Source organism: Mytilus edulis, chromosome 4 (genome assembly GCF_963676685.1).
Source record: "Mytilus edulis chromosome 4, xbMytEdul2.2, whole genome shotgun sequence".
Taxonomy (NCBI): Eukaryota; Metazoa; Mollusca; class Bivalvia; order Mytilida; family Mytilidae; genus Mytilus; species Mytilus edulis.
Genome location: NC_092347.1, coordinates 34,174,653 through 34,190,921, shown reverse-complemented (window position 1 = coordinate 34,190,921; position 16,269 = coordinate 34,174,653). Strand labels below are relative to the sequence as shown.

Genomic DNA, 16,269 nt, shown 5'->3' with positions numbered 1-16,269 from the left:
CAGACTTAAATTGCAATGACGTTACGCACGTTATTGCGTAATCAACCAGTCCACACTAATAAACAGCTTTTCTATAAAATCATAACAGTTAAGTTACATAAAACTTATATCCATAGAGTAGACAGGTAAATACTATTCCGAAAAATAGTACAAATTGTTTTATCATATTTTACTTTAGTCTAAAATAAGGACAACATATTGACAAAACGTCAAAAATATGCGTGTCAGACGTAACAGACTATACACATTATCACTTTAGCCGGGGTTTTTGTGTTCTTCAAAATAGTGTTATATCCACGAAAATTCGAATGAATGATAAGCTTTATATATAAAATATAACAATATTACTGGATATGTGTTTTTGATACACCAACGCTATTTTTTGGCAAAAACAAATAGTGTTCATTATGGTCAGATTTTGGAAGGTGTTAAGTTATCAAAATTTATAGGTTTTGAAATATAAGATTATATGATATTTCGTTTGTAAATTTGGCTCACATAAGTACATACATAGACCATATCATAAATCGATTTTTTTACAGCACTCACACTACATATAAAAATGCAACGGATTCTGGCAAATGTCTTGCAAGATGTCCAATATCGGATTTCGCCGTTTTTATACGACCGCAAAAATTAAAATTTTTCGTTGTATATTGCTATCACGTTGGCGTCGTCGTTGTCCGAATACTTTAAGTTTTCGCACTCTAACTTAAGTAAAAGTGAATAGAAATCTATGAAATTTTAATACAAGGTTTATGACCACAAAAGGAAGGGTTGGGATTGATTTTGGGAGTTTTGGTCCCAACATTTTAGGAATTAGGGGCCAAAATAAGCATTTTCTTGGTTTTCGCACTATAACTTTAGTTTAATAAATTGAAATCTATGAAATTTTGACACAAGGTTTATGACCACAAAAGGAAGGTTGGGATTGATTTTGGGAGTTTTGGTTCCAACAGTTTAGGAATTAAGGGCCAAAAAAGGGCCCAAATAAGCATTATTCTTGGTTTTCGTACAATAACTTTAGTATAAGTAAATAGAAATCAATGAAATTTAAACACAAGGTTTATGAACACAAAAGGAAGGTTGGGATTGATTTTGGGAGTTTTGGTCCCAACAGTTTAGGAATTAGGGGCCAAAAAGGGGCCCAAATAAGCATTATTCTTGGTTTTTCGGACCATAACTTTAGTATTAGTAAATAGAAATCTATGAAATTTAAACACAAGATTTATGACCATAAAAGGAAGGTTGGGTTTGATTTTGGGAGGTTTGGTCCCAGTTTAGGAATAAGGGGCCCAAAGGGTTCAAAATTGAACTTTGTTTGATTTCATCAAAAATTGAATAATTGGGGTTTTATGCCGAATCTAACTGTGTATGTAGATTCTTAATTTTTGGTCCTGTTTTCAAATTGGTCTACATTAAGGTCCAAAGGGTCCAAAATTAAACTTAGTTTGATTTTAACTAAAATTGAATCCTTGGGGTTCTTTGATATGCTGAATCTAAAAATGTACTTAGATTTTTGATTATTGGCCCAGTTTTCAAGTTGGTCCAATTCGGGGTCCAAAATTAAACTTTGCTTGATTTCATCAAAAATTGAATAATTGGGGTTCTTTGATATGCCAAATCTAACTGTGTATGTAGATCCTTAATTTTTGGTCCCGTTTTCAAATTGGTCTACATTAAAGTCCAAAGGGTCCAAAATTAAACTAAGTTCGATTTTAACAAAAATTGAATTCTTGGGCTTTTTTGACATGCTGAATCTAAAACATATACTTAGATTTTTGATTATGGGCCCAGTTTTCATGTTGGTTCAAATCAGGATTCAAAATTATTATATTAAGTATTGTGCAATAGCAAGGAATTTTCAATTGCACAGTATTCAGCAATAGCAAGAAATCTTCAATTGCACAGTATTGTGCAATAGCAAATATTTTCAATTGCACAGTATTGCGCAATAGCAAGAAATATCTAATTGCACAATATTGTGCAATAGCAAGAAATTTTCAATAGAAGTTATCTTTCTTTGTCCAGAATAGTAGTTGAATCAACTTAAATCATTGTTTTATACAATATACAATGTATATTTACTTTTACTACCAAATTATAAATTAAAACAATCTTTACCATTCAGTGATAACAAGCACTTTATTTTACATTTTAATATTTTATGATGTATTAAAAATGAGTAGTTATTGTTGCAAACTCCATTAGGAATTTGAATTGAGATCAGTTTTGGAAAAAGGGAAAAGGGGATGTGGAAAAAAAATGGGGGGGGGGGTTATATTTTTCTCATTTAAGATTTCATAAATAAAAAGAAAATTTCTTCAAACATTTTTTTTGAGAGGATTAATATTCAACAGCATAGTGAATTGCTCAAAGGCAAAAAAAATATTTTAAGTTCATTAGACCACATTCATTCTGTGTCAGAAACCTATGCTGTGTCAACTATTTAATCACAATCCAAATTTAGAGCTGAATCCAGCTTAAATGTTGTGTCCATACTTGCCCCAACTTTTCAGGGTTCAACCTCTGCGGTCGTATATAGCTGCGCCCTGCGGAGCATCTGGTTTACAAATAAATTGTCATTTGCGACGTTATTTATTGAAAAGTTAGATAAGTTGCATGCTAAATAGTGCTTTTCCGTAATTGTGTTCTAACTTTACAAAACAGCTACATACTTTTTGATAACTTGCGTAGTCAAAACTACTTCGTTTTCAAAGAAATGAAATGTCTTGCAAGTTTGATCATTTTCGTACGTTTTCAACGTTGTCGATTCGCGGTACGCTATTTATTGTGGATCATCTGTATATATTTCCTCAGATAGAACTTTCTTGATAGTCAGATACTATCAACAAGACCGCAAAGTATTAAAAAAAATCCGTTGACTGGGTTTGTTCGTTTAGATGAGGTTCTTAAGTTGTGAAAAAGTTTTGTATCACAAGAGGAAAACAAATCTTCTTTATCAAATTTGGGAAGCGTAAACTGACTTCGATTTTTTTTTTTTTTTTTTTATTTCTCTGCAATAAGATTCATGTGTATAGAATTGAAAGTGAAAATAAAATTGGGCTTAAGCGTGGCTATATACCTCTCCACATGATACAAAGCTTGCAAACATATGAGATGAATTATGATTAACCTTTTTTTCTGACAATCGTTTCATTTCATTATCTAGTTGTACCGCTATTAAAGAAAGTATAGTGAATTTTGTAAGCAAGACCCGTTTAACTTGTAATTCCCGACAAATTTTTTATATTAAAGCAGAATATATATCCTCCTCCTTTTCGGATGTAAATAGGAAAACATTGCACTTTATTACATTTTATGTAAAGAAAATTGATCTCTGGTAGAGAGTTGTCACATTGGCACTCATCATACCGTATATATCTTCTCATTTAATATAGCTTATGCATTACCCAAATACGACATATTTTGTTGTTTGTTGCTTACGTTACTTTCATTGGGAAATATTCCATGCATATTCAGTACAACAAAACATTATAAGAAGTATCCATATTGATGTGCAAAACAAAAATTGCAAGCGAAATACAAAACTTATCCCAAATAATCGGTAATCGCCGTAAAACGTAAAAATTTGACGTTACCATTTGAGACGCAATATCGTGCTTAACGTCAATAGGTACAGAACTGATGGATTTTGTGTAAAGACATCAGAAACAGTCTGGAAAAAGTATGACCTGGTGCATGTGCAAAAATATAGATATCAACAGAATGAAGGACTATTAGTGTTTACAGCAATACTTATTTGATAATGTTTTTATTTATTAAAAACAAAATCACTTTTAGTACTAATTAAGACAATGTTCCAAGTATTAATAAGAAAAAGTTCATTCAAAAGTATGAGTTTACATGAATATTGTTCAGTTGTAAATATTACACTTACACACAGGATACATGTATCAGGTTTTGATTTACCTTGCTTTGTGCTCCACTGATGTTCTATTTCACAAGGAAATAATCAAAAGGGAGACATGTCAACCAAAGAATAATATCAGTCTTCGTCTAAATGCCATAGCTTGTAGCTTGACAGTAAGGTAGCAAAGACCTATATGTTTGACCCAACTGGCTAATAATAAACTTTGCCTAGCATTGGTGTATATCTTTATGTTTTTCAGTTACACTAAAATAAGTGGCCCATTTTGGATATTCCTTTTTAAAATGTAGAAAATTATTCAAAAAATTGTGATGAATAACTTTTGCAGCAACAGTTTGTCAACCATTGGTTCCAGTAGGTATTGTAGCTGCAATAAAAATAATAAATATTGTTGATAAACCTTAAGCTTGTTAAAATAAAAATAAAAACTATTCCAGGCTTTGTTTTATTTTTATGCCATCTTGATGGGCAAACGGTCATTTGAAACATTTCTTTCAACACGTTGTCGCATGACCAATTAAAAATATGACAAATATCCAGTGTAAGGCCATACAAAAAAGATATATACAAAAATGAAAAAACTTCAGTGCAAATGAACTGTAATATAAACATTGTGTACTTTAGAAAATGTATTTGTTATATCGAAAAAGCACGATGTAAATCAACAACAAGTTACTAGTGAGGCACTGAAAGAATGTTGTCAAGTTAGTGCTTATTAGCCACTCAGGGGACAATTTACACCGAAACCAAAATATATAAAGCAATATGAAGAGAAGTTTGCTGCAAGGGTAGTTATCAAGTTATCAGGTCAATTGATATTAACGAGAACTACCTTCTATAATTTATTCATGAAACGGTATTTTATTCTGTCTCACCTCGTGTCAATTGAACTCGTTTGTTGCAAGGTGAGAGATAGGTTCAGTTGAAACCTGTTGCTACTACATTATAGTAGTCTTAGTTTGGATTAACTAATTTAAACGATTTATATTATCTCATCATGTAGGAGAGAACATTTATTACCCTAAATGAAAAACAAAACGTAGACTAGTATATGCTGTTTTTAGTATATCTTTTCTTGAAAAGGTCCAGGACTTCTCTTAAAAATCTCATTTCCTTGTCTATTACGTAAGTCATAAAACCAGGACTGAGTTGCACAAACGTCATTTAAGTTAAAGATGCATAAAACAGAGAATCTGGAGACATGGGTAATGTAAGTGAATAATTTCATTGATTGATTGAGTGTCACAAGTTGTTTTTTGTCGAGCATGCAACTTCTGGAAGCGGGGATCCGGTGGCATTAACTAACTACTTTTAAGCTTTATATTTTAGAAGGTGGAAGACCTGAATGCTTCAAACTTTGATTATAGAAGCATTATGTTATGAGGTTTCGGTCTGTCATATGTCTATTGTCCTTGATCTCATGTTCATGGTTCAGTATCTACTTCAAAAAAAAAGTTCAGATTTTTGAGTAGTGTTAATTTCTTTCTAACTAGTATTAAGAGTAATATGATAACATTTTGTAAGACACGTTCTTTGTTATCTACTGTTATTAAAGATTGTATTTTACCTAGGTTTTTTAAAAAGAATTCCTGTTTTGTTATCTGTTGTATTCTTACCTAGATTTTTTAAAAAGAATTCCTGTTTTGTTATCTATTGTATTTTTACCTAGATTTTTTAAAAAGAAAGAATTCCTGTTTTGTTATCTATTGTATTCTTACCTAGATTTGGTTAAGATTTCTGCTTTTGTTATCTACTGTTGAGATTTCATTTTTACTTTTAGATTATCTTTTGTTGTGACGTATTGACTACTACCTCGTAGACATATACCTTCATCTTTTACTGATAATATTATCAAAACTTAAATATGATTTGAAAACATACTACCAAAAGACATGACATTGTACTGGAATACACTTTTTAATTCTGAGAATCATGACTTTGTAGCAAAATAGAAACTTACTAGTATGCAACTACTATATAGTACCATTGGTTAATAATCCATGATTACAAATTTAATATCTATTTTGATACACTCCACACGAACTCACACATTTTACAGATCCTTTCGGTGAAGATATTAGATTGGTTCATGAAACAGACTTAACAAACACAAACGCAAAGGATAGGACAATAACAAATACAGGAGGTACTACGAACGAAAAGACTTTTCCACTAACGAAATCTGTTTATTGAGGTTAACTGACAAAAGCTGTAGTTACGTTTGGAAGTAATATGAAACATCCGATTGTAATGGAATTCTTCATTAATTTTTTTTTAAATATTGGTCTTTATTCTCGTAGCCGATAATTCGGCCCACTGATATTTCGCTAATGCCCAAGCCCGAGATGTGTGAACATATACACCCAAGCAGGAATTCCCCAATACGTATGCACCACAAAACAAGACTTAAACGTAACATAATTAATTCCTATCTTCGAAAGCCATGGGTTACGATTCAGTCCCCTCCTCTCTACTGAGTCTGCGCTAGCGAAGATAAACTAATTCAGCTGACGAGTCAGATTTGTTTACAACACATTTCTGATTTTCCAGTTATTAATTCTAGTCTCCAATGCAACTTGTGACAAATTGAAAATTTTCATTTGAAATAATGGTTATTTTTAAACAACCTGGGCAATGTCATTTTTTATGCGAATCTAGTGCCTAAATATTTCAATCTATTTTGAAAAATTCAATTCTACACCAGTGCTATCTGTAACTTATATTACAAATGCTGAAAACCTCGGTAGTGATTGTTGGTTGCTTCACGTCTCTTTTTCTCATATTGTTTGACCAATTTGCTATTTTCATGATGTATTATGTTCCTATTGTTGCAAATATTTGCAATAGTAATAAACAATGCAATAATGCAATGAAATGACTCTAAAACAAATCCTTGCTTAAAACAAGAGAGTTGTTGCATTCATGTTAATCGAATTATTCAATAATTTAATTTGTTTTTAATTATTAATTTCTTTCGAAGTACTCTGAGAACTATTCTAATCAGAAACTATATCCTTAGCACCTTTAAAAAGAAAAGAAAAACAAAAAGACAACGAAAAACAAGAATTGAAATGAATCATGTTGATATTATGGTAATACTTCGTAATGCACAGAACGATAATAAATACGTACTTAAATAAACGGAGTAAAAATCAAAAAAAAAAAAAACCCAGATAAATATGATTTACTTTTTATCAAACTTCATAGCAAAAAATTCATTCTAAATTTTAATTGTCTAAAATCAATATAATTGCTAAATATGTTTTAAAAAGACAAATACCTTGTCAATAGATCACTTAGTATTTCTTATTTTAAATTTGAATTAATTGCAATCATTGTTTTGCCTAACATGAATTTTGTTGTTTTTACAACGAACGAGGTGAGAAGGACTTCCTACTCAAGCTAAAAATGCTTCGAGCCGAGTTCTGAATCGCAGAGTACAATATTTAATTACAACTAATTATGGACCATGACATTTTACACTTTCTATATATAACCAAAAAAATACAAAACAAACTACTCATATTTGTATTTTAGTTTCACGAAGTATCTACAAAGGTAATTTATGTTTATTCTAACTTTTAATTTTCTGTTTTTTTTACCATTTTTTTTAATGGTTTTAAAATCCTGATATTGAGTTTTTTTTTTACTTTTCCTGTAAAATGTTATATTCTGATTAGGCAATTAGAGCTATCATAATTAATCATTCATCAAGTCAGAAAGCATTCGTACACTTACATTTAAACCAAAAATGGAGAATATCTGCGCTTAAGACTGCTATAACAAAGTTATACACATTTTATTTTAATTCTAAAGAAATTGAGTTTTCAACTCCTTCTGACAAAGTATATTTCAGATGCATATATATGCATATATATGGCTATTGTTAAGAATTTGTGGTCATATAGATCTATCACTGTTTCGGTTCTTTTATATCCTTGGCTTTCAAATATTTGAGCGTTCCTGATGAAGGTAAATCCAGAAAAGCGCTTTGGACGCATCAAATTAATAACGTGTTGTTTTCATATATGCATTATAGTTTTAAGTCAACTTCTGTGTTTTAAAAAAAATTATATCAATCATGATGACAAAAATAAAAATATAAAAGAACATATAAAGTGTTGGATGTTTCTTTCCGTCGAAATAATTTTAGTGATGAAAAGAACCAGAAAAACAATACGTTATCATATCTAAAGAAAACAAAAATGGGGTATGCTAGATAATAACATGTACATAAAATTATTTTACTAGAATAATTAAAAATAAGACTATCAGTGTCAAAATTTAAAAAAAGAAATTGGCATTCCCACAAGACGTCTTTATACATCTTTATGACATGTAAATTTACTTGTAGAAATGGTAAAACGGGGTTAAAACATGTATTTTATGGCACGGGTACACTCTAATTGTTGCAAAACACGAATCCTTGATAATATCGTCACTTAATTTGGTGTAAAACACAAAAACATATTGCTTCCAGAAACTGTCAAAACATGTCAGTATCCAATACATAGATTAACTTGTTCTGATCTTTATCTCTCCGGACAATATATATTTATAGGAATTAATCAAAATTGTTCATACTATTATTTGATCTTACAGTTGAAACATGTCTAGAAAATCACTATTTGGAAGAAAGAAATCGTTAGACTTTACAAGTGCGTGTTTGCAGGATTCTGTAATCCAAAAGGAGACAACACTGAAAAGTTCTGTCGTATTGTGTGACGAAGATTCCGGACTGGGTATGGAAGAAACAATGCAGGTATGTATCTTTGTGTATGCTTTGTCTGGTTAAATCGGCTAAAGGTATCCAAGGCTTTCTGTTAGGAATATGAAAGAATCTAAACCGTGCGATAAGCGTGGTGCAAGGAAACCACTGCTAAATTTGTAAAAAAACACCTAAGGAAATTTGTGCTTATGATTGCGTATATATGAGTAAGACAATTATTTTAAAAGGATTTGAATGAATTTTGATAATTAACATTTTATTTCATTTATGCAAAATACATAGGAGCAATACAAACAAATAAACTGGCCGATGATTCATCATGAAACTATGTATAGTACATTCATTATTTCTTGTTATCTTATAATCCTGCTCAGTACTATTTACATTTGCGACAAAATTGCACAAAATATATTTTTTTCGGTGCAAAAGTTATAACAAAGGCACCGGACCGAATGCTATTAATTTGTCGTCCACAAATCAGCAAATCAAGAACAAACTTTGTCGTTAAGTGAGATAAGGTTGGTTAACAAGGAATGAAAGCCGAATGCTGTAGTATTATTTTGTATTTTCTTTTCAGTCAACTGAGAGTCCATTTCTGTGCAGTAGTTTCGGAGGATTACTTACCATTTTCGATGAAGATACACACGATACAAGCTTATCCGAGGTATTTTTGTTTTCAATTGCATATCTTTAATTGTGGACAATGTGCTGTTTATAACTGTCCGAGGGTTCAGCAAACAGTTTGTTTCCGACAACAGCTTCTGTATTTGTTATTTTCTCAATTTGTCCAAATATATCAGTGTTAGTAGACAAATCAAAACATTAAAGACTTATCATTTCATTTTAAATGCACTATTTGAAATTATGCCATTGTAATTTTCAAGCCTTTTCCCTTATCGGCAAAACGATATCTCAGGGTGAACAGAGTGGTAGTGTGTGACATTTTTATATTTTATTTTAGAAACCTATTAGTATCTACTAGTATCCTTAATTATTTTACCTATTTTTCTCTATTCTTTATATTTTTTGTCTTTTATGTACTTTTTACCAATAGTTTTATATTCTGTTAACCCTGTTAAGACCCTCATAAAATGAATACGAATAATCCAGCATTAAGACGACAATGCTAACATATATTATGTTTTTTTTTTGTTTAGTTACAAGGTAAGCTGACGAAATTGAAAAGTGGAGATTCAAAATTAGCCAAGAGATCGTTATTTCACCAGAAACGACTTCTCGACACAGACACTCCAAAACTGCCAAGCAAAAGACCTTGCAGACCAAGACCTCAACGAATTTTGAAGAAATCTCTCTCGTTCGGGGTAAGAAGCTATTTTTTTTTAAACATTCTAGTTAGAATAGATATAAAGTAAAATAAAATATATCAAAATGATGAAATAACGTTATACGGTTTCTGTAACTGTCGTTTGTCGAATATTGAAAAGTTGATTTACCGGGATTAAAATAATTTCTTTTAGTGCAAGTGCTCTGAAAGTATTTGAGACTTCAATATTGCGAAATAATTTTGAGACACACATTTTTCACATGTCCTTATGCGAGGCTGAATCAAAGTCGACAAATCACAGCGCATGCCAATTGTTTCAACTTGTTTGTTCATATTTTTAAGTTTTTAATAATTTTATTGAAGGACTCTCCCAAGAATAATGCCAATATATCAACTGATGTTGTGAATAAATTGTTTGAAGTGGATCATCTTGTTGCTGACGGAAGCCGACCATATTGTTTACCCACAATCCACGGCAAAAACAAAGATTTGAAAAGTATTACACCAGAAACAGTAAGTTATTCCTAATTTTTTTTGGTGAATCATCAAAAACAAAAATCAGTCCTTTATCTTGAGACACAACATGGAAAAAGATCAAGACAACACAACTGAAAGTGTTCATCGGTATATCGAACAGTTTATTTTTGAGAACGTACCCATCTTATTCCCCACGATTGGTGCTTTTCGTAATTTGCAAGGTTTCACCCTTTCCTTATTTGTCTGTTTACCTGGACTAAAGATGCTTGACCTAACTTAAGTATACTACCTTTTTTCTATCTTATAGTTTTACCAAAGGTTGGCCAATAGATCAAAATATTTGTATTTTCAAAATGTACTTCAACAAAGAAAACAAGTGTACCACAACTTAGGTTTAATAGAATAACTGATAAAAGACAAAATCATGAGGTTTATCTAAAAAAAAATATTTTAAATTGGCAATTTCAAACTTTTCAAAAAAAGCATTTGTACTATTGACTAGTTCTTTTTTTGTAATCTTATTCCTATAACCACTTTGGAATACGATATATTTTTAAATTTGTTTGTGCCTTATATTTTCATCAAATATTCTTTATACAAATATACTTCATTGCGTTAAATTTCCTATTTAGGTTGCCGATTTAGTATCAGGAAAATTTGACGACAAAATTGGTAGCTACAGAGTCATCGACTGCAGATATCCATTTGAATATGACGGGGGACATATTAAGGTATGGCGCACACTCTTATCATTAAAAAGGCAAAAAGTGAAACTGGTTTTGAAATAAACCTTAAAGAGTATTGTCTTGGCAACATGTTATTTATCATTTTATTTCACGCTCTTACCTTTCTGCAAACGACCAAAGGCTTTCGCCTCTCCGTAGGTCAGAAGTAATGCTCACAGATGAATTTCAAACAACTATGTATTTTAGCTATTATATGTTATTGTTTTACACTAGCCATTTTGGGGTCTTCCCTAGCTTGCTGTTCGGTGTGAGCCAAGACTCCGTGTTGTAGGTCGTACTTTGACCTATTATGGTTTACTTTTTACAAATTGTAACTTGGATGGAGAGTTGTCTCATTGAGACGCATACCACATTTTCTTATATCTGTATATGGTGGCTTTTGGCTGTATTCTGCTCTATGGTCGGGTTGTTGTCTCTTCTACATCTTCCCCATTTCCATTTTCAATTTTATCTTAAAAATAAAACATCCATCTCCCTTTTACATACCTACAAACACGTAAATAAAAATTATAAACGCGATTGCCATGATGTCTGAGCTAAACATACAAGTGAACATTTCGTATTTATCATTGCAGGGCGCAGAAAATTTATACACACAAGAAGCCGTTACAGCGCTGTTGGAACAGAGAAATGTAGCAACGCACAGTTCTGAGGAAAAATCAAATATTTTGATCTTTCACTGTGAATTCTCATCAGAGAGAGGACCAAAACTGTAAGTTTTATTTTATATATGATCATCTGTTTTATGTTTTTATTTAATAAAATTACTAAATATTTACAATTCCAAATTGAACAATGAGTATTAAACAACTCAAGTCGCTTCGTCAACAAGATTTGTGAAGCCGTACGGGGCAGGCGCACTGGATTCTAATTTAATTGATTAGGATGATCAGTTTTCCAGGCTACCAAAAGTTGGTCGTTCTCTCAGGGCGCTCTGACTTCCTCCACCGATAAAAACTGACCGCCACGAAATAGCACATTCATAAATGATAGCTATGTCTAATCAAATTCAAGTGTATGTGAAATCAGTAGATAAGTACTTTTTAACAAGTAACAAAAATACATTTTAGAATAAAATAGAAACAACAATATTAACAAAAAAGATCTTTAATCAATTAATGTAGTCAAGAGCCTTGTTTTTTGCTGTTTTCAACACGATCTTAAATATGAATAATCACGTATTGACAGGAATCGTGAATTTTGTAGACCATATTCCTTTAAAAAAAGCTTATTTATCAGGCAAGTTCCCTTTATCCTATTTATCTTTTTGGGTTAAAAGGCTTATATTTTCTCATGTGTATTGCTAGACTATCTTGAACCAAATTAATGTAACTCTTTGGATAATGGCATCACAAAAACTACACATTTTAAAATAAATTGCAGGGGTAATGTTACGGGGAAGGATAAGAATTATTCTACACTGGAGAATTGCTAATGACTAAAAGAACTTTGAGACCAACATTTATCATTCCAAATAAACACATTTTTTTTATTTAATTCTGTTAGATGCTTAATGGTTTTATGTCTAATGTTACTGTTGAAATACCTTGAAATATTATCAGAGACGGAACTTGTTCAGTAAATAAATGAGATAACATAGCCGGAAGTCGGGGTGCGCCTCGTATTGAATATAAAATATAGGTTTTTGAAGCCCAAATGATTCCACATATAGACAACCGCAAAACTATTTTTGTCAGACGTGAAATCAAACCAGATGCGAATATTCAGCTCATTAGCTATAAAATATAAATATATCTTTGGTGTTAAAATAAAAAGAGATAAAAAGGAATGAAAAGGGTGGGGGAGATAAATTCGTCCACAGGGACTCTGTTAGATACAAAATAAACATAAGGAGATGTGGTATAATTGTCAATAAGACAACTATCCAACAAAATGCTTTTCAAATAAAAACTATCATAAAGTATATTAACAACAGATTTACACGAACGAAACTTCACAAATATAAAAAAATCCCAATTAGAGAAATCTTGATATGACCAAAGGAAAATTTGTGAAAATGAAGTTGAATTATAATTACTAGAAAACCAACCACCTTCGTCGAATAATTTGCTCTCTATAAACTTTAGAAACATCTAGATTGTCTTCTTGTTGAAGCCGTACACAATGTATAACTATAGACAGGGTCGTATAAGTTCGTTTAATTATATAGAAAAAGTTTAAGTATTGAAACCTAATTAAATCAGTGTTCGTAAAGATATCATAAAACATTAAACCTTTGTTAAAAAAGAACCCACATTTCTTGAACTTACACAACGCATAACCAGCAAAAGAAACTGATTTTGTCCCTTTTATTAAGGACTATACATTAGTTCTCAGTTAACCTAAATAAGAATGACACAGATACATGATTAAATTTCAAAGTAAAACTTAAATACAGAACATGAAAGATTATGCACGAACATTATTACACAACAAAACAACAACTTTATTTGTCACAAACGATCTTTGGTCGATTTTCATGAAAACAATATAATAAAAAAAAGTTATACAAGCAAGTTGCAATGAATACACTCAGATGAAATCGTTTTTAGTGCAGTCTAAGTTTGACCAAATCACATACTTTTATGGAAGTATCACTTTAACTATACAAATAGCAATGCATTGAAACCCGGTCCAGATTTGCCCATAGAAGATGATCCCTATATGTACATGTTAAGTGTGAATCAAGGCTCCGTGTTGAAGACCGTACTTTGACCTATAATGGTTTACTTTTACAAATTGTGACTTGGATTGAGAGTTGTCTTATTTGCGCTCATGCCACATCTTCTTATATCTATGTATTTAGTCTTATCTACTTTTCAGATGCAGGTTTCTAAGAAATAAAGACCGAGAAATAAATGCTGAGAACTATCCACATTTGACGTATCCAGAAGTATATCTTCTTGAAGGTGGTTACAAAGCTTTCTATCCAGATCACATGGTAAGATCACTTAAACAGTTTTACTTCTTAGTATTGATATAGGTCAATAATAATATGAAATAAAATTAAGGATAGAAACGGGGAATGTGTCAAAGAGACAAAAAGAGCAGAAAACATCCGAAGGCCACCATAAACTAGACTATTGTCGTGTTCACTTATCTCTACACTAACATCGTTGCAAAGCTTTAGATGGAATGGCGGACCAGTTTACAGGACACCATGGGTCTTCAACATAGCAAAATAATCCTGCTTCAGCTGGCCCCTAAACAAAATGTGTTCTGCTATACTAAAAAAAAAAAAAAATGAACTATAATTTAAAATCAAACAAGACTAACCAAAGCCAGAGGATGTTTACTGGGGACAGTCGCAAAAATGCGGCGGGGTTAAATTTTTTTTGTGAGAGTTCAACCCTCCCCTTATATCTCTAGCCAATGTAGAAAAAACAAACACGCAGCAAAGTACATTATCTTTTTCGAATCTGCTTTTGGAACTTGTGCAGATGACTTGTATCTTAAAATATCTAATTACTGCCTTCCAGACACCTACAAGGAAGTAAAGATGATGACAAATCTATTATTTATCTACATCTATTACAGAATATGCGTAGAGAGTACTTTATAACATTGTAATATCTGGAATTTCTATTTACTTTTTATCTTATACTGTGCTCAGTATGTAATTGTCTTGACACGTATTCCTCCCTAGGGTGCTAATTCTATTCTAGAGCAATAACGTATACGAGTTTCTGTAATTTAACGTGGAATGATGTCACTGTCCTATTGTAAAGGAAACGTTAATTAGTTCAACGATTTGGAGAAAGTAGCTTTAATTTTTCTGATTTTTCTACTGACAAGGGAAAGAATTGAACAATTCATTTTGAAACTGTAATTTTTGTCAGTTTGTAAATTAAATACATTTTCACTTTGAAAGTAAAAAGTGTCTACAAATATTTTCCAAAACAAATTTCTTTTTCCAACATGTAAATTATGGTGCTGTTTGAAACAACGACAAACTGTAGACGATGTCACCACACCAATTAAGAATAAGACGCAAAAAGTAAATTAAAGGACTCTGAACACAAATTTAGACGCATGCCATGCTATTTACATATTATGTTTACTTTGAGTAAAATACCTGCTAGAAATAAAAGTGTTACACAGTGTTCATCATGCTAGAATTCTAAGTTACGTGATTCAAGAGTTTTATGTTCAAAATTTAAATGCTTTACTGGATGTAACTTTTTTGAATGAGCGTGATTGCATGTATTCTCGAACTCATGTGTTGTGGTTATCACACAAAAATATGCTATATGTTGGAGTCGAGTGTATTTATGATTCAAAAACCATTTCACTGCATTTTTCAACGAATGAATAAGCTCAGTTGTTCATTTAAGCACCTTTTATTTGAGCCGGTTCTTTAATCTTCACCTTTTTTTTTTACAGATTTTGTGCGAACCAATGAGCTACAAATCAATGTTTCACAAAGATCACGCTGAAGATGTACGTCACTTCCGGTCTAAGTCCAAATCCTGGACAGCTGGTGAAAAGAAGAAAAATTTGAACAGAATACTATTCTGATCTCAAAGTTCATCTGATACAACAAGATAGTGCTTAATATAAACTGAAATCCATTTAATTTATTTGTAATGTATTTTTCTTGTAGGATTAATTTGTCTGAAGTTGAATATTTATTATTTTGTGTTTGTATGTAATTTATTATGTATTGTCCAAATACTGTAATGTAGCTTTCTTCAATAAAGTTTGATAAATAAGACGTTAGTTTTTAAGACAGATTAGGTTGGCGCTTAGAATCATTTTAATTAGTAACCTCTTAGCAGACTGTGGTTTATTATAAAATACTCAATCTTAAAGCTTAATTAGAATTTGTAAAGCAAATCACTCAAAGGAAATTCCCAGGAAAATGTAAAGGATCGCTAAAATAGAGTAGATTAATTGCATGTCAAATCATTATGGATTCAAGATCAGAGCTCTTCATAATCTTGTGCTTCAAGATGTTAATGACATTATAGAAGGTTAAAAAAACTAATCTTACAACAAATCTGAAACAGCTTTGTTATGAACTATTAAAATAGATTTATATAAAGAAATTGCAGTTAGTAAACAAAAAGAAGGTCATTAAGAAGGTCATCTGACATAGGATATTAAAAATCAATAATAGATTTTTGAATTTATTTAACGT

The 16,269-nt window shown here is 31.2% G+C and overlaps 1 protein-coding gene across 1 annotated transcript; it reads left to right on the top strand.

The window, feature by feature from the left end:
* The first annotated feature begins 8,501 nt into the window (after positions 1-8,501).
* LOC139521342 (M-phase inducer phosphatase-like) lies at positions 8,502-15,723 on the top strand. The gene is made up of 8 exons (XM_071314821.1): positions 8,502-8,654; positions 9,199-9,285; positions 9,779-9,943; positions 10,270-10,419; positions 11,016-11,114; positions 11,705-11,841; positions 13,953-14,070; positions 15,513-15,723. Exons 1-8 carry the CDS (start codon positions 8,502-8,504, stop codon positions 15,645-15,647), a joined length of 1,044 nt encoding a protein of 347 aa, XP_071170922.1. The 3' UTR covers positions 15,648-15,723.
* The last annotated feature ends 546 nt before the right edge of the window (positions 15,724-16,269 follow it).

Coding starts and splice junctions, on each gene's coding strand:
- LOC139521342 (XM_071314821.1), top strand. CDS start 8,502: ATGTCTAGAAAATCACTATTTGGAAGAAAGAAATCGTTAGACTTTACA. Junction 10,420..11,015: donor AAAGTATTACACCAGAAACA/GTAAGTTATTCC, acceptor TTTCCTATTTAG/GTTGCCGATTTAGTATCAGG. Junction 11,115..11,704: donor ATGACGGGGGACATATTAAG/GTATGGCGCACA, acceptor TTATCATTGCAG/GGCGCAGAAAATTTATACAC.